The 26,121-nt window shown below is 41.9% G+C and overlaps 2 protein-coding genes across 4 annotated transcripts in view; both read left to right on the top strand.

The window, feature by feature from the left end:
* The window catches only part of ano3 (anoctamin 3), a 48,300-nt gene that overhangs the window by 11,616 nt on the left and 10,563 nt on the right, over window positions 1-26,121 (top strand). Inside the window, exons 2-13 of one of the 3 annotated variants that reach the window (XM_085462049.1) lie at window positions 5,687-5,893; window positions 13,091-13,221; window positions 13,346-13,501; window positions 13,593-13,693; window positions 13,818-13,862; window positions 17,876-18,010; window positions 18,586-18,692; window positions 19,310-19,365; window positions 22,371-22,492; window positions 23,297-23,431; window positions 23,513-23,609; window positions 24,118-24,178. In XM_085462049.1, the coding sequence (XP_085318175.1) occupies window positions 5,687-5,893; window positions 13,091-13,221; window positions 13,346-13,501; window positions 13,593-13,693; window positions 13,818-13,862; window positions 17,876-18,010; window positions 18,586-18,692; window positions 19,310-19,365; window positions 22,371-22,492; window positions 23,297-23,431; window positions 23,513-23,609; window positions 24,118-24,178 (1,353 nt within the window). The remainder of the gene's footprint in view (window positions 1-5,686; window positions 5,894-13,090; window positions 13,222-13,345; window positions 13,502-13,592; window positions 13,694-13,817; window positions 13,863-17,875; window positions 18,011-18,585; window positions 18,693-19,309; window positions 19,366-22,370; window positions 22,493-23,296; window positions 23,432-23,512; window positions 23,610-24,117; window positions 24,179-26,121) is intronic. The other 2 variants (XM_085462052.1, XM_085462051.1) reach the window with 2 other exon arrangements.
* Window positions 7,634-11,078, top strand: LOC146704729 (uncharacterized). The gene is made up of 2 exons (XM_085462053.1): window positions 7,634-9,557; window positions 9,676-11,078. The coding sequence occupies exon 1, from the start codon at window positions 7,696-7,698 to the stop codon at window positions 9,268-9,270; it is 1,575 nt and encodes a 524-aa protein (XP_085318179.1). The 5' UTR covers window positions 7,634-7,695; the 3' UTR covers window positions 9,271-9,557; window positions 9,676-11,078.

The following is a 26,121-nucleotide window of genomic DNA, read 5'->3' on the forward strand; positions in this document are numbered from 1 at the left end:
GCCACTGTGGCCTGATTTACCAAAATGACCCTTGTTTATATAAAGCAGTCTGCTGCCTTAGCCTACGGGGCAAAGGCAAATTTTTCAGACTCCAGTGTTGCCAGCATATCTCCAGATAGTTAAAAAATGGATGTCTGGCTCAAGACATCCTGCCGCGTGCATTAGTCATTGTTTACAAATGCAGATGATTTCAAAAATCTTATAAGAGGCGAAACTGTTGTCATGCAGCAGCAAATGGATTTCAGATTGTATATCAGCAAATTCAATCCCTCTTTTGCTTTCTACATAACTCGCTTCAGTCCAAACTCTGAATAATCCATTCAAACTTTTTATTTTTTACACTCCTACATTTTTCTATTTCATCCATAAAAACTACAAGTAAATCCTTCTTAAACCTCATCACTGATTTAAATTTAGTCTACAAGCAGACTCTAAACAGAAACCAGGTCTGATACCAAGCATCTTGTAAATTCTGCATATTCGCATGTAAATATCTGTTTATTAAGATTGTGCAGACCAGTCCAGAAGAAAAAAAGAATCAATTAACTTAAAGCGGTGCTCTTTCATTAACAGACTATATTTAAACAATACTAAGCATGCTAATAGTGGAAACTTGGTCTCCAGCTGCCTCCAAGCTTTCCTCCTCGTTATGTCATCAAGGAAAGCCCACACCACATGGGGGTCAGTTTGGTCCTTCCTGCTTTTAAACCAGAGAAAGTGCGGCCTAGAAGACAGGTGAGAAACACGAAAATGAATTAAAATCTTCTTCAAGATCTCATATATGACCCTGTGTTCAGCATAACACTCACAGGTTTAAATGCTTAACCTTCAGCACGATGGAAGGATGAGGATGACTGCGGTCGACGAACACTGCGTGCCACGTCCTCTTTAATTTACAGGGCCTCCCCATGACAATCCCATTCAGCTCAATGTCATGAAAATGAATTATTGAACAGCTTGCAGCTCGGGCCCTCACTGTACAGAGAGTAAATGATCAATTCATGTTTCACTTGAATGTTTCAGGAAGGTCAGTGAGTGAATTCATCACTGGATGTGAAAAGAAGTCACGTTCCCGTCTAAAGACAACGCCTTAATTTCGTTAATAAATAAGTCAGGAGCTGCAGAGCTGAGGCTGAAGGTCATTTACAGTGTTCTGTTTCAACTGATGGTCGTTCATTATTCTCATTAACTTCTCTCTTTACAGTTCATCGTCACAGTGATGAATATTCTGTTAGCGCAAAGCTAATCGGGGTGTAGAACAAGTTAATGTTATTAAATGTTTATTTGTTCAGGCGGTTGGAGTGCTAAGGCACTGCTGGTCTCGAGGTACTGGAGTGCGTCATTTGATGGAAATGAGGGAGTGCTGATGGTTTTAATGCACTATGAAGGACAGACATTAAAAGTGGACCTTTTGACAGAGATTTCTCCTTTCTTTTGGGTTTTTTTTCATCCCCTCTCATGATTTCAGGGCACTCAGTTTTTTTTTTTTTTATGTTTTGTTGTTATTATTACTGGTCATATATGCTGTTTTGTAAGATACAAGCAAATATAAAAATGGTGAATGCAAAGCAGATACAAGCAAGGAAGTAAAATGATAAGATGAATATTTTATATAAACTTGTAGCAGGTTGACTAACTCTCGTGTTGCCTCAGTGATGATTCATGATCTGCTTTCCATGGGGAGTTTGCATGTTTGTGTTGGTGTTGCTTTTCTATGGGTGCTCTGGTTTCCTCCCACAGTCCAGAGACAAACACTTTAATTAAATGTTGATTCTGAATTGGGCTGTTAGTCATGTGATGTAGCTGTTAAAGGTGTAACCCTACATCTTGCCTAATGTCAGCTGGGATAGATTTCAGCCCCACTGTGACCCTGGTTGGATAAATGATTAAGAAAATGGATGGAAACCTGATAGGAAACAGCGGAAAGAAACTCATTAATGCTATAATTGATGTACAGCATGTCAAGTTCTTCTTACTTTAACATCTTACCAGGGGTGTTATTTTACTGTTTATTGACTTCAGCTGCTTTATTGAAGAGATAATCCAGTCATGCGGTGTTTATTATATTATATAAAACTGGCTGACCCAGAAGAGCTGGATTTATTAAAGAATTATCCAAACTGATGCAACATCAAATGTCCAAACTGAAATGCCATCATTGTGGTGATTTCCACAATGTTGTACAAGCATTGAAATTGGAGAACAGCATTACATGACTGTTGTCCACTTAGCCATAACAAGTAAGCTTACTTTCTGCGCCTTTCATATTTTCTTATCACTTTCTCATTCATTAGCTACTATGCTACCAGCTGTCAACATGTAATCTAACGGTGTGAGTTGTGAGCAGACCTCTTCCCTGATTATTTTCAGAGACTTTCGTGGTAATACGTGTAACCATCACATACCACATGGACTTTAGAGTACCACTTTTGTAGTATTGCTGACTTATAATGAAGTGCTGATGTAGTGGTGAGTAGTTCTCTCTGCATAATTTGTTTTTTTGATGTCTCTTTGAGAGCTTCATCAACGAGCGCAGCCAAAGCCAATCCATCCTTTAATGCAAGTGCATCTGATTAAAACATATTTGTATTATTCTATTTGCCGTATATAGAAATATAAATTTCACAGTGGATCTGTGTATAAATTGTACAATATGACATAAAACTAAGTGTATAAAACACTTTCTTTTTCTCCATGAGCTATTCTGAAAAACTCATGCATGGAATTTTTTTAGGCTTGAGATATTTCTGACTGCTCTTCTTTCTTTTAAGCAACTATTGGCATGAACTTTTCCTCCGTTTCTTTTTCCTCAGGTATGCTGTTACGTTCCCCTGCAGGGGTCTAGGCGGTGAGGGGGAAGTAACAAAAGTGACCGGGTCAGAAAAAGGAGTCAGGGAGGCAAAACAGTTAAATAAAACAGTTTTATTGAAGTAATTCAACTAAAAGAGACGGACAAGCCGTTATCACCATAAAAGAAAACAAAAACTCAGGCGTCGGTCAGTAAGGCAAAAAGTCAAAAGGAACACGCAGCTCACCAGCTGCAATCACCACAAAACACACACAGCTCACTAGCTGCAAACACCACACAAAATGGCACTCTGGCCCAGAGCTCACCTTTCCCTGGGCTTAAATACTTTTAATTACTGATGTGAGTCAGCTGCGTTACAGGGAAAGGTGGCACCTCAGGCAGAAGAAGTGGTGGGACACGCCCACACAGGCACCTTCAGGAGGAGGCCCTGCTAGGGCCGTAACACCCCCTCCCATAAATACAAACCCGTGGTTTGTCAAATTATCTCGATAACCAAAATGATTAATCAAGTCCGTAACCATTGCATCACCAAATTGCAGGTTTTCCACCTACCAAACCCCATAGCAACGGTTAGGCATTGTCAGCGGAAGCTGCCAACCCCATCTCAATGGGTTCAAAATACTTACTGAAGGTGGCCCCAGACCCTCAAAACAATGTCTCATGTGATGGCTAGGGCTTTTTTGAGCCATCACATGTGGAGAACACAGGCAGTCAGAAGACCTTTCTGCAACACTTTGCAGACGATTCCTCAAGTCACCGGTACAGGCATGTTTGTTAGCCAGGGTTGCGGGTCTTACTGGTGGTTTTATACACAGCCTGTCCCCCTGCAGGTCATTTTGGGGACCTGGGAAATTGTCAACCAGCAGCCACTCAGGGTTAATTGATCCCTTACACTGACCACAGGAGCCCCTTAAACAACTATGCCCCAAGTGTGGTCCTTTGCTGGGCCTGACAACCTTGTTAGTTTGAGAACCATGAGTGACTGTTTTCAAATCAGGCCTTCTTCCCTTTCGATACGCTTTCCGCTTAAGTGCCAGTTTCACACAATCAGCAACCACATGGCCAGGCTTGTGGCAGAAGAAACACAGTTTTGCTTTGGAACTTGAAACCACCACTTTTTCAGCCTCGTTAGCTGGCTCACTCCTAGCTCTCCAAGATGTATTGTAGTGAGAAGGGATGTCACATTCTACGGCATTTGTTTTATGAGTTAGGGTAAACTCATCTGCCAGTATGGCAGCCTGCTGTAAAGTGGAAACCCTCTGTTCACTTAAATAAAGAGCAATACACTCAGGAACAGAGTTTTTAAAATCCTCCACAAGCATGAGCTCACGTAACGACCCCAAACTTTTAACCTGGCTTGCAGAGCACCACCTACCAAAAAGCTTTGCCTTCTCCCGAGCAAAGTCAAGGTAGCACTGACCCTGTGCCAACTCCAAACCTCGAAAGTTCTGCCTATAGGCCTCAGGCACAAGTTCATAGGCTTGGAGGACAGCACTTTTAATCTTTTCATAAACTAGGCTGTCCTGCATAGACAGACCAGAGCAAACTTCCTGAGCCTTACCTGTGAATTTACACAGCAACATCACCCCCCACACATCTTCAGGCCACTGTAATGCAGTTGCTATGCTTTCAAATACACTGAAGAAGCTCTCAACACTGGATTCACAGAAAACGGGAACCAGGTGGATGTTATTACTTACAAACGAGCTTCTAGACACCTGTTCACCAACAGATGTAGGCCCAGTGCTCGTCAGCTCCAGCTGATTCAACTGGAACGCCATTTCAGCCTGAAGAAAACCACCACACACACCTGTGCCAGTTCTCACAGGCTAGCCAACAATAAATGGTAACCGAACAACTTACTCTTCTTGACCAACTTACCTTTTGCTACACACACATTAACAAATACAACCTACCCAGTTCCTAAGCACAACAAACTTTACCTACCTATCTTCTGGAGCGTGCTGGGCTCAAGGCAACTTGAAAGGCAGAACTCCAGCGACCGGAGCCCTGAATTGCCTACCCCCAACAGGGAACTAATCCCCGCCCAGGATTACTCCGAAAATAAAAAAGGCAAAACAACAAAAGAGTGCCCGAAGGAAGAACTTAAAACAAAGCTCAGCTGGGCACTCACCTAACTAAACTGGGAAGTTGAATCTCCAAAGGTAAAAAACAGCCAGATAATCAAAAACCAATTCCAACTCAAAACTCCCTTTTCAACGATCCCGGACGAGCCCCCACTTGTTACGTTCCCCTGCAGGGGTCTAGGCGGTGAGGGGGAAGTAACAAAATCGACCGGGTCAGAAAAAGGAGTCAGGGAGGCAAAACAGTTAAATAAAACAGTTTTATTGAAGTAATTCAACTAAAAGAGACGGACAAGCCGTTATCACCATAAAAGAAACAAACAAAAACTCAGGCGTCGGTCAGTAAGGCAAAAAGTCAAAAGGAACACGCAGCTCACTAGCTGCAAACACCACAAAACACACAGCTCACTAGCTGCAAACACCACAAAACACACAGCTCACTAGCTGCAAACACCACAAAACACACAGCTCACTAGCTGCAAACACCACAAAACACACAGCTCACTAGCTGCAAACACCACAAAACACACACAGCTCACTAGCTGCAAACACCACACAAAATGGCACTCTGGCCCAGAGCTCACCTTTCCCTGGGCTTAAATACTTTTAATTACTGATGTGAGTCAGCTGCGTTACAGGGAAAGGTGGCACCTCAGGCAGAAGAAGTGGTGGGACACGCCCACACAGGCACCTTCAGGAGGAGGACCTGCTAGGGCTTGAGAGATTTCTGACTGCTCTTCTTTCTTTTAAGCAACTATTGGCATGAACTTTTCCTCCGTTTCTTTTTCCTCAGGTATGCACACAAGCATCAGCGAGATCCTGAAGGAGAAGAGCCTAAAGCCATCTCGCCGCAGTCTGCCCTGCCTGGCCCAGAGTCAGACTCATCCAACCAACCTCAACCACTTCCTGTCTGTGCCTCTGAGCCCGGAGCCTAAACCAGAGGTTGAGGGTCTGAGTCAGAGCATCAGCACTTCCTGCAGCCTCCTCCCCCCACAGACAGGTCAGTCCGCTGTCAGTAACTCACATGTTTTCTATACTCATTAGTGGACGAGATGCTTCAGTTATTAGAGAGCGCCTACATCAATTTAAATTGATCTTGCGAGATATTGAAGCTCACCATGAAAGTATGTGCACACTTTAACATTACAATATCATACAACTGTAGGTTTAATCACTGTGTCTTGTTTGCTTTTAATTTGTGACTTCTGCTGTTCTTTGCTGGCCAAAAAGAAATAAATAAAAAAAAATAACTTGAAATAAGAAATTCTTGTTTTTGTTGACGAAGCTTTATTTTTTATTTTAATTTTTTTAAAGATCCACAGCAATCATGGTCTGCAGGGCCTCCTAATAAATATACAGTGGAGGAAATAATTTCTTGATCCGGTTAATGTGCTTCTTCTTTAGTCACTCGTTTGTTTTTTGGTGGTATGATTGCATGTTTTGGATCACTGTCGTGCTAGAAGACCAAGAGTTCTGGCTGAGGGAAGGAGGTTCTCTTCCAGGATTTTATGGTACATGGCCCCGTCTAATGGCCCCACAGTGACGTACAGTTATCACGTACTCTAGCACAAGAACGGCCCAAAAACATAACGTTTACATCTCCATGCTTGATGGGGATAGTGTTCTTTGGGTTTATACTCAGCATTGCTCTTCCTAAAGAATTATTTCCCCCAGTGTAAGTGTTTTCTGTGAAGTAATTGTGTTGTATACATCACAGGTTGTATAATATTTCCAAAAAAACAAAAGCCTCTGAAATGTTTTCACCATTATCACCTTTCATTGTCTGAATGGCATGTTTAATTATTTTCTCTGTCCTGTGGACTGATTGTATTGAACTTTAGGTTCAACAGGAATTGAGCTGGTCACTACACGGATTTTTATATTGATGGTGGTACTTAAGGTTTGTGTGTAATATTGATGGAACAGATTGTGTTAATGCTGCAGGGGATTTAGAAAACTGCGCAAAGTCGCAGCTGCTGGGAGCACGTTCCGAGGGAATGCGATAGCATGGGAAAACGCTGGTAATATAAATACAGTATATTATTGTTATGGGCCAGTACCACGGATGTGCCTGCTGGAGACGAAAATTACTCGGTCTCATTAACAGCTTCAAGAATATTTAGAGGCCACAGACGGTGAGAGTGCTATTTTTTTCACAGCATGAAAACTAGTGCATGCAGCACTTCAGCATATTGGTATTTTCCTGACCTTGAAATGCCCTTTGTCTGCATACTTGTTATTTTGGTGCGGAGTGCAGTGTGCAAAAGTGGGACTTGATATAAGAATTACACACTGTCTGCACGAGGTGTTTCTATTCTGGTGTAAACCGTCTCTTCGTGTGAGGAGCAGGTCTGAATTTTTTTTTTTCCTTTTTGGCTCAGAGTGCAGACAGAAGGAGAGAGTGTAGACAGAGCAAAAAGCAGGAGCTGGTAAACAAGGAAGATCATCCATCAACAGTTTCCCACCTGTGGAAAGTGACAGATGTTTTTCAGTGGTTCTCAAGCTGGAAGACAAACTGCTAGAGAACTGAAAATGTACAGCGGGTTATATTTTACTGCTATTGTTATCATTTTATCGCACCTTGAAACAGGAACTACAGGCATAAAAATCCACACAATTTTTATTTGAATGAGAACTTGAACAGTGCCCACATTATATAAAGACAATTAGATCACACTTCACCTTAAAGGGACACATTCTGCTCATTATTCCACCTCCTTACGTGTACAGAATGGTGACAACTGCACGCTCAAGAAACCCTGCAGCACCTGTGGTGAGCCACTTTGGTCCTTCGAGCCGGATATGCCGCACCTGCATGACATGGCTGCCTCCAGAGAGCAGGATGATGCACGAAGTCCCAGTCCTAGCAGGATCCATCGAATCCCTGGACATCTGGTGGACTATGAGTTGTCCTACCATATCCGTGGGCCAAGGCTGTCACCCAATCTAACAGAGGAGGTTATGATGGCACCGTCAGACTCCCACTACACAAGGAGGCCGGATGTGGAGGAGATAAGATGGCGAAGAATGGAGGATTGTCTGATTAATATCCAGCATCAGACGCGATCTCTGCAAGTGACTGTAGCAGAGTCCCGCGACCTTAACAAACGTGTGCAGCGACTTGAGCGGCTCACCTCTCCAGTGCCAAAGGGGATATTAATGGAGGTGGAACCAATGGCTTCAGCTGTCTCTACACCAAATCCTACAGCCAGGGAGCCCGAATCAATTCAGGAGGGGGAGAGAATTACAGAGCCCATCCGTGTGATGTCAGCTCCTTTAGCCCCAGTCCCTGGCACTTCCACTGCACACGTTGGGCCACCCACAGTGCTCTCTATGGATAGATCAGCGTCTGCCCCGAGATTCACTTCGCCATGTCCTTACTATCTTCTCACACCAGTGCATCCAGCAACTCCTGCTCCACCTGCTGTAGCCAGCACTGTAGCTCCACCAGCAATACAGATGTCTGGGCCTCCTGTGCCATCGCAGACACCTCAACCAGACCCTCCCTTAGTGGCTGAGCCAGCCACTATGCAACCTTCTACTGCAAAGGAGGATTTCACTCGGGGTTTCGAGCCATGGATCCCCCCACTTTGCCCTCTGCCTCAACAGCCTCGATATGCTTCATTCCAGCCTGTGCTATCTGCACAGGAGCTTAGACCTCAGCCAGGTATGCCCCCAGCAGCAAACCACGTGAGTTCAGAACCCAATATGTTGGAAATGTTGATTGCATCATTCTATGGCCTCCCTAAGCCCAAGCTCACTGTTTTCAGTTCTGGGAAGGAGAGTGACTTTGCCTTACTGAAGAAAGGACTGGATAGTGTTCTTGGGCCTCACAAGCACTTGTCCGAGGATTATAAGTATCAGATCTTGCTAGATCACTTGAAGTTCCCAAGTGCATTCCAAGTGACTAAACGCTACATCCATGACCCAACTCCATATACTAGTGCAATGAGGGCTCTTGAGCAGAAGTATGGTCAGCCAAGACAACTGGTACAGAGTGAACTCAGCGATATCCTGTGCAAACCCAAGTTGGCCTCTGTTTATTATGGACCTGAAACCACAGCCACCAAACCACCTGCTGTGGCCCATCCAGGTCCAAAGGCTGTTGCGATGCAGAAGAAAAGAGAACGTTTCAAGCCTTACTACCCTTTCTGTGAAGGGACAGAGCATTACTGGAGTAGATGTAATGAATTCTCCCGGCTGGATGTGGCTGCGGTTTGGACTGGATCAAAGATAAGAATAAATGTTGGAGGTGTGGCCGGAACCATTCTGCTGACAACTGCACGCTCAAGAAACCCTGTAGCACCTGTGGTGAGCAACACCTCCTTGTATTACATAGCCTCGCCAAGGCTAAAGAGCAGAACCTCAGTATCCTGACCATGTGCACAGCATCCAGTGTCATCTATGTTGACCATCCCAGTCACTCTGGGAGAGTGATGTTGAAGGTGGTAAGAGTTCAACTCCACAATGGGAAGAAAACCATGGACACCTATGCTGTGCTGGATGACGGTTCAGAGAGAACCATAATATTGCCTGCTGCTGTGAAGTTCCTCGGCCTAGCCCCAACAGACGAGGCTCTGGCCCTCCGAACCATCAGACAGGATGTCCTGCAGCTGCATGGGGGAAGCATATCATTGGAGGTGTCCACTAAAGCTAAGCCGAAGGTGAGGCATCAAATACTAAATGCATTCACAACAAAACAACTGGTTCGGGCGGAGCAATCTAGCCCAGTGGAAACACTCAAAAGGAAGTACAGTCATCTACAAAGACTTCCCTTCACAGGTTTCAGCAAGGTGAAACCTATGATCCTGATTGGATCAGATCACCCGCACCTTATCACTCCAGTATACCCGGTGATTCGTGGACCACCTGGAGGGACAGTAGCAGTCTGCACAGAGCTGGGGTTGATGCTGCAGGGACCTGCCAAGAGTCTTCCTCATCCAGCGGCTGGACAGGCATGCTTGCACTCATCATTCATCCCACAGACTTCAGAGCTCTCCAAAGATGTTTAGAGGCTATGGCAGCTTGACGTCCTCCCGTTTAGGAATGAAAAGGAGGCCACCAGGTCAAAGGAGGACCAGCAGGCAATCGACATTCTTGAATCAAGGACAGTCCGCGTACAGGTAGAGGGAGTCCACCGATATGCTACTCCCTTGCTTCGCCGCACGGAGTTTCCTCAGGTGAAGGCACCTCAAGAAGCTGTCATGGCTCTTCTGAGGGCCAATGAGCGTCGGCTATGAAAACTGGAGAAGGCGGGCTATCCACTTTGTACAGAATGGTGTACGTCAGTTTAATGCTGGGTGGTGCTGCAATAGTAACTATCCTCGGTCAGAAGGAGAGGCTGACATCCAGGGATTAGATTACCGCAGGTGGAGTTTATTGGTGGTCAGATGGATGGTACAGGGAGGTATGGCATACAGTAGGAGGATGTGGGGGGGTAATATGGTGTGGTTTGTTTATGTGACGCACACCATCCCCAACAAATACAGGATGGGCTATTTGCTTTCCTTCCCAGCAGCTCTCTCCTCAATCGTTAGCCCAGGAACGAACGAAGACCATCTAGCTCAGAAATCCCATGAATCCCATCACTGCCCAGAGGCCACTGGGTAATGTAGTTCACACTAACACACTGGCTTTTCTACATTAAGTCTATTGTTTGACTCTACTCCGCATTATTAACAGTCCAAAGTAATCCTTACTTATCTCAGACTGGTTCTTGGTGCAACACCTCAGTTAATACACTCACAGAAAGAAGCTATTTTACCTCTCTTCCCCCTGTAACAGTACACCTGACAGAAAACAGGGAGAAACATAACCGGTCCCCCTTAAAGATAAAAAGGTTTTGACAGTTAACGTCACATTAAGTAGCAAGTATTTCTGCTCATCTGTATTATAATGATATTTTTTCCAGATGTGAAATAAAATAGATAAATCCGCTCGCTTTTTACTTCTGAGCCTCTTCATGAATCATCGCAACTGATCAGCTTCAAATATTCATATTAGTTTCACAGTGTAATTGGACATCTCGTCTCCTTTTGGATTTGTTTTACTACCAAATATTAGCCAGACGTCAGTCATTTTTCAGCACAATACTTTTATTTCTAAATGATAAAAAAACTACAAATATTAACTTTAATTGTGGGGAAACTTTAAACTAGCTGCTTTGTTAGGTACATCTTACAAAGTACTGAGTGTGGACCCCCTTTTTCCTTCAGAGCTTCCTTAATTCATTATTGCGTATATTCATAAAGGTGCTGGAAACATCCAACACATCCCCAAGGTGATCTATTAGATTGAGATCTGGTGATTGTGGGGGCGTTTTGAGCACAGTGAACTCGTTGTACCAGTTTGAGTTTTGTGACATGATGTGTTGTCCTGGTGGAAGCATTATCCACTGTGGTCATAAAGGGCAGGCTGTGGTGGTTAAACAATGCTCAGTCGGTACTAAGGGAGCCTAAAGTGTGCCACAAAATTATGCCACCATGATCGTGAACTACTGATTTAAGGCAGAATGGATCCATGCTTTCATGTTGTTTATGATAAATTCAGAGCCTACCTTCCCAACACTCCTGCAGAAATTGAAACTCATCAAATCAAGCAATGTTGTTCGAGTCTTCTCTTGTGCACGTTTGGTGAGGCTGTGCAAGCTATATCCTTGGTTCCCTGTTGTTAGCTGACAACAGTGACTTTCTGTGTTGTCCATCTGCTTCTCTGTGTTCAGAGATGTTCTGCATACATTGATTGTAACGAGTGGCTATGTCAGGTATTGTTGCCTTCCTGTTAGCTCAAAACAGTCTGGCTATTCTCTTCTGTCATCACCACCCAGAGAACTGCTGCTCACTAAATATTTTCTCTCTTTCGGTCCATTTTCTGTAAACCCTGGAGACAACTGTATGTGAAAATCCCATTAGATCAGCTTTTTGTGAAATACTCAACCCACCTTGTCTGGCACCAACAACCATGCCACATTCAAATCACCTTTCCTCCCTCTGTTATTTGGTTTGAACTTCAGCAGAAGGCACACTCTACACCTGCCCCACTTCATTAACAAGCAGTTGAGCGGGTGTACCTAATAAAGTGAGTATAAATAGAGAATTAAAACAAACTGTATACAAACTGTGTACACCAGTAGGTGTAAAGAAGGTTGTCAATTTAGCTCCTCTTTCTGGACTAGATTTGTAGACTTGGGAAGAAATGCTTTAATACTATTATAGTTTCATCCTGTTTGTGCTGGGGAACAGATATTTCCTTCCATAACCTCCCTGCATTCGACATCTGACACATGTGAAGGTGAGCTGAAAACGTGGAGGTTGTTAGCCACAGCAGGTATAAATGAACCCTATGCTTCTTTTTTTTTTCCAAACACTGAAGTTTTGGCTCATTCTGATCGCTATAAAAATCCAGACGAAAACTCCAGGTCACAGGAGCAAGGTTAGCTACAGAAAAATAAGTAGAACCCATACAGCAGCATTGCTTCTCTTAATATGGATTTCTTATACTTGGTTTCTGCACATCAGTATCAAACAATACACTACACTGATAAGGAGGTAAAGATACAGCTGCCTGAAGAAATTAGCTAATGAGCTGTCACATGTACCTGAGAAAGTATAACTTGTGCTGTGCTGTGCTGTGAAATGCCTCATCTCCCATGTCACACAATTACAGAGCTTGTATTATGAAGTTTAGATTGTGTCATAACAACCCACACAACAAGTATTTCTTGAGACTAATAAATCATTTTGTTTTGCACAGCAAACACATTTGCCCTCATAAAATGGTGAGCTGAAAAGCTAACACACATTTTGCTCCAGATGAATAATCAGCAAGGCAAAAAAAAAAAGCAATGCTGGGACATTTAGAAAATGAATTTATGGCACAATATTTACTGTTTATATTGTGTGGGCTGGACAAAATGTTATTTGGTTTGCACATATCAAGGCAGGAAATAAGATTGGGGCTTTTTAAACGTCGGTGCTCGGATCTGTTAAATTGCATCAAGGTGCCGTTTTCAACCTGACACCCACGTTTAAATAAGTTAGCTCTTAGCGAAATAAAAATCTAATGTCAGCGTTGGCAGCCAGATTAGGGAGAATATTGACTTTAGCAAGAACAAAGACCTATTGCACTTCAGGTACTCTTAGTTGTTTCTTACCAGTTCAGTAGTGTTTTTATTGGTCCTGCTGTGACTTGTGTGCAGCAGAGGATGGCAAGGATCACTTTGTGGAGGAGTCTGAAGTGAGTACGTGTGAAACGAGGGCAGACGAGTCATTTCTGCTGCAAAAGCCTGTCACCCGTGCTAAATTAGAGGCCCGCACAGATTCAGTTCAGGTAACACACTTTCACTGATCCACCTGAATCATCACAAAATGTAAACTGATGATGTTCCAAGTTATTTTGGCATTAGCACACTGAGAAGCAGTCCTTTGTGTTGGATAAAACTTTGTTGTTCCAGAGAAAGAAACCAACGGATTCATCCGGGCTCTTTTTCCGAGATGGTAAAAAGCGCATCGACTACATCCTGGTTTATAAGAAGTCGAGTCCACAGGTGGAGAAGAGGTGCACGTTTGAGAAGAATTTACGAGCTGAAGGTCTGATGCTGGAGAAAGAGGTAAATATACCTGGGAGACTTTTAGTTGCTTTATTATTTACTTAAATCTCCCTTGTTCTCAGTTCCCTGCACTCCTTTTTTGTTTCGAAAGCCTTCCTTGACGAACAACGACATCATGTTTGTGAAGATCCATGCTACCTGGGACACGCTTTGCAAGTACGCTGAGCAGATGAATATCCGAATGCCTTTCAGGTAAATAAAGAATGAACCTTTTAACTCTGAAAAAACATAAAAGTAGATCTTTTTGTTGTTGTTTTTTAAGCCACAAGCAACTTTACACAGTCTTTCTAACCTATATTCTTGTCTGTTATTAAAGAAAAAAATGCTACTTTACAGACTGGAAGAGCAAAACCTTGGGCAGGTAAGTCGATTTAAGGAATAATTTACTCTGAATACATCTGTGTCTCTAATCAAATCCATAGGCATAGGTGTGTCTGGGGGATTCAGTAGTAAGTTGGATGATGGACTGAATTTATGAGTCTGTGAGGAACAGAGACGGTGGAAGATTGAGTAAGCCTGTTTTTGTCCTTTTGCAGCCCTCATAGTGATAAAGTATGTGAAAGTTGAGTGTACTGTACATATAGAGTATTTATAAACATTGGAATTTTAAAGTTGGAAGGTATGCAGTAAAGATGAGTTGCAATAAATAATTGAAAAGGAAAGCTTTTAACAATAATTAACAATATCAACTACTATTCTTAACTGATTAAGTGCGGTACTTAATTTTTCAGGGTTTTCCAAATACATGGCCTTTTTTATTTATTTAAAAAATAATGAGTTTACGATACAGCACGTTTTTAAAGGTCCAGTAAAGCAGCTCACCCAGTTCTGACTGCTTTTCTATAAAATACTCTTCATAAAAGATAAAATGGAGCCCCACAGACTTATTTGCATGCTATTTTTAGAGAGCCGCATTTGCGCTTTGATGTGGTGTTCAAGTGTTGTCCAAGTTCTTTGAAGAACTCCAAATTTCCATTTCCTCTTCTCACTGGAAAGCAGACAGAAATAACCAGAAACTGAAAGAAAATGTGGTAGAACACTGTTTTAAAAACCACCATACTAAAAATCAAAACACCTGGTTCTTAGATTTTTGTACACCAAACTTATTTTCCCAGTCATGTAAAGGTCGCATCAAATTGCTGGATAGATCATCAGTATGTGGTTAATCACTCGTGAATGAGTCGTGCACAGCCATAGTTTTCATTAAATGCAAATGATTCTCAACTGATGGTCAAATATATTGATTTACAATATTTTCTTTAAAATATATACTCACTCATGCACCAAAATGTTTGATAACTTTAGTCATGGCTTATTTGTTATAATTATTTAACATTATGGAGAAATGCATAAAATTTGAAAGCTATTTTTTCAATGGCTTTACTCACTTGATGAGAAAGAACTAAAATGATACTTGAGCAACAGCAAAGTGGACACTTAATGTCTGAGCTATGAAAGGGCCTTTGTTAAGCTCTGTAAAGGTAACATTTAGTGAAGTGTGATACTGCTGGTGGTGGAGGACTGTTCGCTTCAATCCATTAAACTATGAACATGCTGGGAGTGTTGTCGTTGCTGTTGTTTTGCTGTTTTGAACACAGCTTATTAGCATAGCTGAACAAGGCTAAGTGGACCTGACACACTAACTGCAGTATAAGTGCCCGCTTTAGTGTTTTATTCTACTTAAATGCCGACTGCGTTGTAGCCATAAACTAACACAATGACATATGATAGACAGACTGTAGTCAGTAGAAAATTAAAGAGGTTGACCGTAGTCTGATAACTGCAGGCTTGTTTTGTTACGCTTTCACATACCGTGTATACACACTAACCGCACGCACAAAAATCAGACAATATCACACGGACAGACAAGAATCACTCGCCCACCTGTCCAACTGAGAACAAAGCACTTCAGGGAACTAAATTAAATCTTGTGTGAGAGCGATCTTAGTCATTGTGAAGAAAGAGGATCATTATGTTTTCCTCAGCGCTCCTGCAGGCTTTCGCTAAGCTGTTGTTCTTAAAAGAAAAATCTACCCGAGCAGTAAATGAGCTTTATGTGTTAACTAATGGTTTGTCTCTAACTCACATTTCTGTAATGCCGAACAAATGGGCTGTGGCGACTGCTTGTTGGTTTGATATCAGTATCTTTACATACAGTACCTGGAGCCTTCATAACAACACATTAAACACTATCTGTCAGCAAGTACGTTTTGCAGCAGAATTGCTATTTGTATTTATTTAATGCATACAAGAACAGCAGCCTCACAAATTACTGGAGGCCTCTCCAACAAATCTGGAGAAGGATGCATTGCCAAGCGAGCAGATTTTTAGCTGCATAGCAGAGTCACTGAAAGAGTGTCTGTCTGAAGGCTGATCAAACACTTGTCCAGACTGAAGGATTGTCAGGACATTTTGTACAGAAACTGATGGCTGCCTGAGGATAATTCCTGCTGGGACTGATATTAAAGTCAGATACATTTTATTAATAAAGCCTGGTATCAAAAACTGTGATGTCCTCTCTACCCTTAGATCCTTACATCTGTTTCTTTTTGCAGCTTCTTACTACTTATGTCATCACCATTAGGTTTCAATTTATTAGATTTTAACTTAAATTTCTTTATAATTGTGAGTCGACTACAGTTAAATTTTATATGCAAATTTTTACATTTATACAGACCAAGGCATCGGCAGCAGCTCTGAGATTTTCACCTTTTTAAACTTTGAAATATCTTCAAATGTACTCTTTGCATTGATGAAAATGATAATTCAGTTAACTTGTTATTGACTAAATATCTGAAAATTAATGCTTCACTGTATTTTTTTTATGACAAGTTAATGTCCTAAAATTAGATAGTGTGCAATGTAAAACTCAGACAGGATATAAAAGATATCCAACAGTATCACCCAGTTTGTTAAATTCTGTTTTAAACTCTCTTTTTTTGGGCGCCACAAATGACCATACTTGGAACTGGGTTCAGTGCTAACGTAATACTATACATTTGGTTATTCCTGAATGGTGAATATATGTATATATGGCACAGTCATACAGATAGACACTAGTGCACATTTAAATGGCCTGTATTTGTATAGCGCTTTTACTAGTCCCCCCCCTAGGGACCCCAAAGCACTTTACACACCCAGTCATTCACCCATTCACACACACATTCACACACTGGTGGAGGCAAGCTACAGTTGCCCTGGGGCAGACTGACAGAAGTCAGGCTGCCATATCGCGCCATCGGCCCTTCTGGCCAACACCAGTAGGCGGTAGGTGAAGTGTCTTGCCCAAGGACACAACGACCGAGACTGTCCGAGCCGGGGCTCGAACCGGCAACCTTCCGATTACAAGGCAAACTCCCAACTCTTGAGCCACGATCGCCCTACTACTTACTACTTCTATAGGAATTCAGAGGCTAAGTTGGTGCCAGATGTCTGCAATTAGATACCCAGGAAAACCTCATCTCTCTGACAGCCCAGCTTAGATTTGCAGTGTCCTTTGGACCACATTGGAGATGTTTGGCATAATACACAGTGGAACAGTTGATTTGGGCTTGTTTTGCAGCCACAGGACCTGGGCAGCTTAGTCATTTAGTCGAGTATGAACTCCGCTGTATATCAGTGTATTATAGAGTCAAATGTTAGGCCATCTGCCCAACAGCTAAAGCTTGGCCTGAAACTGGGTCATACACCAAGACAATGATGCCAAGCACAGCAGCAAAGCTACAACAGAATTGCTGAAAAAGAAAACAATCAAGGAGCTGCAATGACCCAAAGTTCAGAGCTCAACCAAACTGAAATGCTTTAGCTGCATGCAAACCTCAATGAAGTAAAGTAACGTTTTAAAGAAGAGTAGGTTAAAATTCTTTATAAGTGAGACACTTATAAAGTCATATAGAAAATGATTGCTTCACGTTATTGCTGCTAAAGGGGGTTGTGGACGCTGTAAAATGTAATGGCCTACACCTTTCACCAAATGAAAACATTTGGCATGAAATAAACAATAAAAAAAAAAGTTTGTGTGTATAGAGACCGCATGGAGTTCAACAAAAACTTTCCTTTTTCAATTGACTTGGGTAGGTGTTTGTTAGCATAAGCAAAAATATAGTGATGCTATGATTTGGATTAAGCTAGCTGTTATCCTGGATCAGTCTCTCTCGGGCTCACGGGTCATGGAAATGAGAATGAAAAAAGATAATCAGACGTGCTGTCCAGCAATGCATGTACATGTGTGTGCAAACATGCTTTTTTGTGCTAGCGCGAAGTCGTCATGGTAGGTCAGGAGAAAAGGGTCAGGGAACTCCGTCTCATACCAAAGTAAACAATCTTCATTTAATCTGTGCTGTTAATCTCGTTTCTCTGCGTGCGCCTGTGCAGCAGGTTTCATCTGAGATGTCGCCAAATCAAAAGCTGGCTTCCCAGAAATCCCATGAAGCTGGACAAAGAGGCCTTGCCTGACCTGGAGGAAACCGACTGCTACACAGCTCCCTTCAGCAGAGCACGCATGCATCAGTAAGGAGGATGTATACACACTCGTGCATGCCAGGACACACAAACAGGATCACAGTGTTTTTACCGGGCAACAGCATTCCTAGCCCCCCCACCCCTCTTTTTAACCATCACTTCCACTCACGTCCTGAAGTCTTAATGTGGAATTTAGAAACCACGCGATGAAGTTTGCACTTTAAAGTCTTGTATATTTTATAGTTTTGCATTTGAACTTGGGAGCCATGATGATAAAGACAAGTTGATCATAAATAAGAAATTGAAATACAGCAGCAGATGTGCGTGAAATAACTTGCTTGCTGTTCCATATTTTCAACACTTCCCTGTGATGAAAGGCATCATCTAATCTCGTCTATCAGTGAATCATTTCCACTTTCCCTTAGCTTGTCAGCCTGGGCCGTTTTTTTTAAGGGGAAAGGGGATAATAATGTTGGGATGAATACAAGCTTTGCACCATAAATTGTGTTTTAATAACCTCCCATCGTTATCGACTCAGCTCTCATTAAAGGCCTCTGCTGAGTGATATTGATACACTGTTGCTTTATGAATAACTGAAGGAGTGTGCCATTATTTCCTCCCAGCTTCACGATCAACAACAGAGAGACCTTCTTCTCCAATTCTACCAGAAGTAGAATAGTCCATCATGTCCTGCAGCGCACCAAGTATGAGGACGGAAAATCAAAGATGGGTAAATCACCGTGCTTTCTCCTCACGTTCAGAACAATGTTTCCCGCAGCATCGCACAAATGCCATTCCGTATAACCATCTTAATGATCCATTTAGGACAATTTATCCACTGAGAAAGGAACGGAGCCTACATTTATTTTAAAAGGGAAAACGTCAGTTTCTGTTAATTTGATTTCAGAGTGATAGGGGGAGCTGCCGATGCAAAAGTGGTACAGTCTAATTTGTGTCTGATCTCTCCTCTCCTCTCTTCTCCTTCTGGGCAATTGGTTTTCTTTTTTTCTTTTTATCTCAGCATCTTCTCTGTCTACTGCCAACATTATTTGCTGATTAAAGTTTGGCCTCAGCATCTTGGAATGGGTTTCACGTTAATATTTTAATAGCTTTGACCACTTTACTTTCCAAGAAATCAGATCAGCTCAGTCACAAGATGGAGCAACCCTTTTCAAATCCATACTCCACCTTATCGCACTGTCTGGTGTTTCAGTAAATGGATGACAATAATTGCGCTTTTGTCCTGCAGAAATAACGGTTTTAATGAGCCACTCTGTGGATTTGTCTCTCAATTACAAGTGGGTTTAAATTTTTAATGTGGCGTCCTTGTTCTTTATTCCACTGTAGGAATCAACCGGCTATTGGGCAACAATACGTATGAGGCTGCATTTCCTCCACATGAGGTGAGATGATTTTAATTCCTACTGAAAAGATGTTGAGACTCACAAATTACTAATATGAGTAATCACATTTTTATTCATGCAGAGTTTTTAAAGGCATTCAGAGACCTTTTGCATTGATTCATTCATTCAAAGAGAGAGAAAGTCTTTAAACTACGTGGTTTGATTACAAATCCATAAAGAGCAAATGAGATACCTGATATAAATTTGGCTGCTATTCTCTTCCAAGTTCGCTCCTCACAAGGTAATGCACCTCATCCAGAAGTCTTGCTATAAGACTGTGCATACTCATGCCAGGTCTTGTACTTACTACATGAATATTCACAATTGCAATTTTACCATTTGATGTCAGACTATCGATGCAGAGCTCTACAACTGAGGTGTCTGAGAGAATGATCAATGCAAACAACCTAAACTTGTGGCTCCAATTCAGTTCCAGTTCAGTTCCAATTCAGGGTTGTACCTAAAAGCTAATTCAGAAATTAACTTATCCTTTGGACTCTGGGAAGAAGCTGGAGTACCCGAAAAGAACCAATGTGTGCCCAGGTAGAACACGCAAACACACACAGAAATGTCCTGGCTGTCTGACTGGCTGGCTGGTGGATTCAAACCCTGACGCGAGTCCCAGATTTGGCTAAAATTAAATTCAGATTGCTTGCACAGGCTGTGCAAACATCTTGAGCTCAGTCCCTCACTTCTTTAAATTTTGCTAAGAAAGTGAAAAGCAGTTAATTTTTATTTAAACATTGTTACAAAATCAGTTTCACCCCGGTTCTTTTTTATTCCTCGAAGCATCCAGAGACGGCACCGGACTCAGTAGTCATTTTCACAAAAACCTTTATTCATCTTTATTCATCTTCATTTACGCATGCATCTTCTAGAAGGGAAGACGTGCAAGGCCGGTGTCCCTCTGCAGATCTTCCACTCCTTTGTCTGTGAAACACAATTTTGTAGAAGTGACCCCATCATAAAACCCCCATGGTGTGCTGCAAACTCTGTGTCTGTGTGTATGCACGAGCACGTGAGTGCCTGTGTGTGCGTGTACCCTGTATGTCTATGTGAGTGCACGTGAGTGAATGTGCGTGTGGATGTGTGAGTGTAACAGTTTAAGCACTGTGTGTGTGTCTCTGCGTACGTGACTTCCTGGGGGTCATAAAAGTAATCTCACCCAAGCTACACCAAATTCCTCTACACAACATAGAAAACAGAGTTAACATATTACAAACACTGAGACCCCCACTCTGCATGGGTCAGATGGGCCATTGGCCTCTTGTTGTCTTACATTTACAGATAAGGTGGAGAGTCTCCTACAAACCTACTTCTAAGTTTATAACAATTATGAGTTTTATTAAAGGTACAAGCATCAGCATCAGCAATCCCCAACTGTAGCTTCCTGTCTCCTTTTATGGCAGGCAGACCCCCAGTGTCCATAAATTCCTTTTTCTCTAAACAAATACACACTCTCAGGCCTACAGCTAAGCCAAACTAAAACGCAGACAAATCCTTCCCTATTCCTCTGATCTAAACAAATTTAACACATCATATTATAATAATTATTTTCTTGTACTCACAATAATACATAGAAATACATATATATATATATATGTATTTGGCATAACCACCTTTACTTCAAAGTTTGAACTCTTAGTCAAACTTTCTTAGAATTTCTATCTGAAGATGACTTTTCCATAAAGTCATCTTTAGGAATATCCATTCTCTTCTGCTTATCCTTTTCAGGGTCACAGGGGGGCTGAAAAGGGCCTCTTGCCTTAAGCTGTCTTAGGGCAAGAGGCAGGGTACACACTGGACAGGTCACCCATCTGTCGCAGGGTCAACAAATAGAGACAAACAACCATTCACACTCACAGCTATGGGCAATTTAGAGTTACCAGTCAACCTAACCCCACTAACTGCATGTCTTGACTTTGGACAAGAGAATGTGGGAGGAAGGTGGAGTACCCAGAGAGAGCCCACGCAAACACGGGGAGAACATGCAAACTCCACACAGAGAGACGTTGGCCTGATGGTGGAATTAAACTCAGCACCTACCCACTGTGAGGCAGCACCTTGCCACCGTGCTGTCCCATCTTCAGGAATATTGCTACAGATTTTTTTTCAGATCACATTCAAATCTCTTCTTTGAATGTTGTCTGCCTTTTGTTTTGTTTTCAGTAAAGGTGATCCTACACAGTTTGTGAGACATTGTGTGTTTTTCTGTCCAGGCATTCTTTTACTGCATTGGCACTATGTTTACAACTATTGTCATGCTGAAAAATGAAGCTGCTGCCAATAAGATGCTTTCCGTATGGTATTGCATGGTGGATCAAATCTGATGATACTTTTTGAGTTCATAAATCCATCAATTTTGAAATGCAGCCCCAAACCAAGACAGAGCCTCCGCCACAGTTTACAATTAGCTGTAGACACTAAGTGTTGTACACTGACACTGATTTTGATGAGGCCTTTGTGGACAGTACGTGGCTCACCAAAGAGACCTAAAGAAATTGGTTCTTTGCTAACTGGCTGTTGTATGTAGACACAAAACAAACAAAACATTCCTCTGAAAATAGTCAGGTACGAAAACTGGACTGAAGATATTTGAAAAAGCAGATAATGTACAAAGAAAACCTTCGACCTTCAGAAAGCCTGGAAAACAATTGCTCAAGACCACTTTCAAAATTACGAGCAAGTCTGGCACCTCTGAATCGAAATGTAAAGAAATGAGGTGCGGCTCAAGATTATTACACAGTACTGTACATCATTTTTACACTGTGAAAGACTTCCGGTGCCCTTCACAGAGGTGCAGGTGGAGAGAACCTGACTTTCCATGAAAGGCAGCAAATATAGGAGTAGCTTTGGTAGTACTTCACTACATCACAAAAAACAACAATGCAGGGGATAGTGTGAAAATTCAAATCTGGTATGTTTTGTGTTTCTTATCGGCTGATTATATCTGAAGGATATAAAAAAATTTTTTAGTCTAGACTCTTCTTCTCTTGTCTCATCAGGGCGGTTACAAGAGCAGACATTCAATCAAGACGCACGGTGCCCAGAACCACAGGCATCTTCTGTATGAGCGCTGGGCCCGCTGGGGGATGTGGTACAAATACCAGCCTCTGGATCTCATCAGGTAATCAGCTTTGAAGCAGGTGACACAAATCACGAGCTGTTTTCGTACACATACATTGTGTACGTGTGTGCGTCGTACGCGAGATACCGCGTCCTGATTATGTTGCCGATCCTTTCTTTGATCACAGTCAAGATATGTTGTTTAAATGGAGTTTGAAGTCTGCACGATCACAGATTTCTCACGAGGAGCAGTCTCATCTACAACTCCTTGACATCGCAGCACGTCTGTTATTTCTGAAGTGATGGAGCTATTTTAACAGCTGATGATGAACTCGCTTTAGTTTCCGGCTTCCTTGGTAGCTCTGCATTTCATCACCATCTGTCAAGTCTGTCATATCCATCTTATTACGAGGAACATGAGAGTGGCAAGGAATGGTTTCATATTTAGGGAAATATTATTTTCACTTTCTTGTCAAGAGGGAGTTGAAATGATGACTGTCTCTGAAGCACACCTTGTCATTTTCACATTCACAGCTTTGTATGCATTAAACAGGTGACAGACAGCGTGAAAGTCATTAGGTTTTCGAGGTTCTAGTAAGTACTTTGGAGAGGTTTTTTGGTTTTACACTGTATTGGATCTTTACGAGAGCAGTTTTGAAATAAATGTCTTGCTTAAGCTTGCTGGGATCATCGATTATTTTCCAGCCTTAGCGTTCAACCTTCTATCCATTAAGCCGCTGTGATCATCTCACAGTGCACCACTGACGCCCACAACTCCACGCTGAACGGGCACGGTCAAGTCTAATTAAGTCGTCACAGTTAATTGGTGAATTTTCTCCACTCTATTTTTTTGTGTCTCTCCCAGGCGATACTTTGGTGAGAAAATCGGTCTGTACTTTGCGTGGTTGGGCTGGTACACGGGCATGTTAATCCCCGCTGCCCTGGTTGGGGTTTTTGTCTTCCTCTATGGTCTTTTAACCATGGACGCGAGCCAAATCAGGTCAGTTCACACAACTATGCCATGTAAGTCCGAACATCGTGTCGGTTGATGATGGCATTTATTGGTTTACTCTCTCCCCAGTAAAGAGATTTGCGAGGCCAACACTACCATCATGTGTCCCATGTGTGAGGAAAACTGTGAGCCTTGGACGCTGAGTGACAGTTGTGTATATGCAAAGGTCAGTGCAGCTTTGGTATTTCTCCATATGCACAACATTACATGATCTTAGAGTTTCTCAAAACTGTTACAAAGATGCCAGCAGACATGTATCTAGACTAGAAACGGGGGCACAGTGAACCTGGTTCTTCAGGTGAAACCTTAGGTTTATTATTTTATTTGACTTTTTTAATGTTGATTAAATAAATTAGGTCTTTTTTTAGTAAGTATTAGGTGGATTTATTCCCACTTGACAATAACCAGTGAGCTGTTTCCACCTGCTTCCAGTCTGCATGCCAAGCTAAGCTAATCAGTTGGTAGCTGTAGCTGTACGATCATTATTATTGATGCTATTTTAAAACCATGATTTCTTTAACAAATCTCCTGCGTTGGGACCTGAACTCAAAAATGTTGATTGTCAGAGAGCCTGGAGATCTTTTTGGGTAAAATTGGGGCTGTGGATATTGATAATGTATTCTGTTTCACTTTTGTGTTTTTAAGAGCAGCGCTCCGTGTGCTTGTGCTTCTAGGTGACCTATCTGTTTGACAACGGTGGCACTGTATTCTTCGCTATCTTCATGGCTATTTGGGGTGCGTAGAAGCAGTTTGTGTTGGTGGCTTTTTCTTGTTGTTCCACATAAGCTTTGTTCTCTGCCTGATACCAACCCTACTGGAATTTGATTCTATTTATACTCGAGTGCTTGTGTTTCCACTCACCACTCATCTCTCCCAAACGTATTAAGTTTTTCAACTGAGAATTTAGTCCACAAGACACTCTGCAGTACACAAACAAGACAAACAAGAGATCGTCAGTCTGTAATGTGTTTTTCAGTAAGTAAATCTCAGTCCGCCTTCTCTGACTCCACACTTGTACTTCCAGTGCAGTTCTGATGTAATTAGTTTGATAATTAAAGATTTCTCCAGGGGCAGAATATCACTCGGCTGTCAAGGTTGTAGAATTGCACCGTGATATTCATATATTGCAGCTACGTTTCCCACAGCTATAATAACTTTGTAACGTGAAGTGTGAGCATTAGAGTGCATCGGCTGGCCCAGATCCATCTATCTGTCAAGGAGGTAAATAATCACTTGTGCCAGAGGGAGCAATTGACACAATTTGTTCTTTATTTGGACTAAGTGAAGGATAATGAGAGCTCAAAAGCCAAAGAATGTCCACACAGTTGCACTAACTGAGGTCTGTAGCTCCAAATCCTGCATAAAAGCTTTTGGCTATCTGGACCAAAGTTAGCAGCACTGCACCACTGAGTGAGTGCACTCAAAGTCTGGAGTTAGTGTTAGTGAGTGTGTGTGAGATAGACATGAAAAATTGGTTAGCCCAAGGGATTGAATGTAGGCATCAGAGAAGGCCGCTTTTCTCTCTCTTTAAACAAAAGTGGGTCAAGCTATATTAAACTTCAACATCTTTACGAGCGGCTAAAGTTGTTCTGACTGAGGATTCAAACTCTGGTGCATTTTTTGCCTCTGGTCTTTCTCATTTTACTCTACATTAAATAAGTTCACAGAAAATATATCACTTGTTTGGTTGCTTTGTTTGCTTGATTTATCACTTATTAATCTGCAGGCTTTTAATAATTTGAGTTAAAACAGTGCCGGAAAAAAAGCAAAACAAACCACATGAGGTTTAAAAAAATCCCCAAGGATAAAACATTTTAATAGATAAATGAGAGCCATTGTGAGGCTACAAAGAACCAACCACATATTTATATATTTTATTGGAAATCTGTTATAAAAACCACATTGTGTGCATATCTAATGCAAACTAATACACAAACTGTATCACTGCTACAGTGAGGTCAATAATATTTTGGACAAAGACACAATTTGTGTAGTTTTGCCTCTGCACTACAGCACAGTGGCTTCTAAATCAAACAATCGAGATGTGATTGAAGAGCCAACGTTCAGCTTCAATTCAAGGGGTTTAACAAAAGCACTGAATTAAGCATCGCTCATTTTTACAATATAAACTGGACAAGATCGGTTTTCTTGTTCTTTCATGACAAATAATTTTCAAAATTCATTCGAAAATATTGTATTTTGTCTTTCTTAAATATGAGATGAGATTTCAGGGCAAGTGAGGGAGGACTGAAAAGACAAAAACTTCAGGAGCAGCCAAATCAACAATCTTACATACTTGAACAGATGGTGTTGTCAGCTCAGCAACACCAAAATAACAAGAAAGACCCCAGAAGACTACTAAAGGCTGTGATGACTAGGGATGGGTATCATTTAGGTTTTATCCGATACCAGTACCAAACCGGTACTTCTGAAACGGTGCCGGTGCTTAAACGGTGCTCGAACCGGTGCTTAAAGAATGGAGAACACAAAATTGGTCCAAAAACCTCTCATGTGCAGCTGTTTTTTTTGTAAAAAGATAACAATGTTAGCCTTTTCTGCAGCTATAGGGGATTTATGGTATCACTCTTGGCTGGAAGCAGTGCTTAATCAATGGAAAAAACACAAACTTTGTCCAAAAACCTCTCATTTTTAGCTGTTTTTCACTTTTCCTTTGGTCA

This window comes from Copadichromis virginalis, linkage group LG7 (genome assembly GCF_057382275.1).
Source record: "Copadichromis virginalis isolate Kocher_CV1m ecotype Utaka linkage group LG7, C_Virginalis_male_GT1.1, whole genome shotgun sequence".
Taxonomy (NCBI): domain Eukaryota; kingdom Metazoa; phylum Chordata; class Actinopteri; order Cichliformes; family Cichlidae; genus Copadichromis; species Copadichromis virginalis.

Excerpts from the sequence above, each read along its gene's own strand:
- LOC146704729 (XM_085462053.1), top strand. The coding sequence starts at position 7,696 with ATGCCGCACCTGCATGACATGGCTGCCTCCAGAGAGCAGGATGATGCA.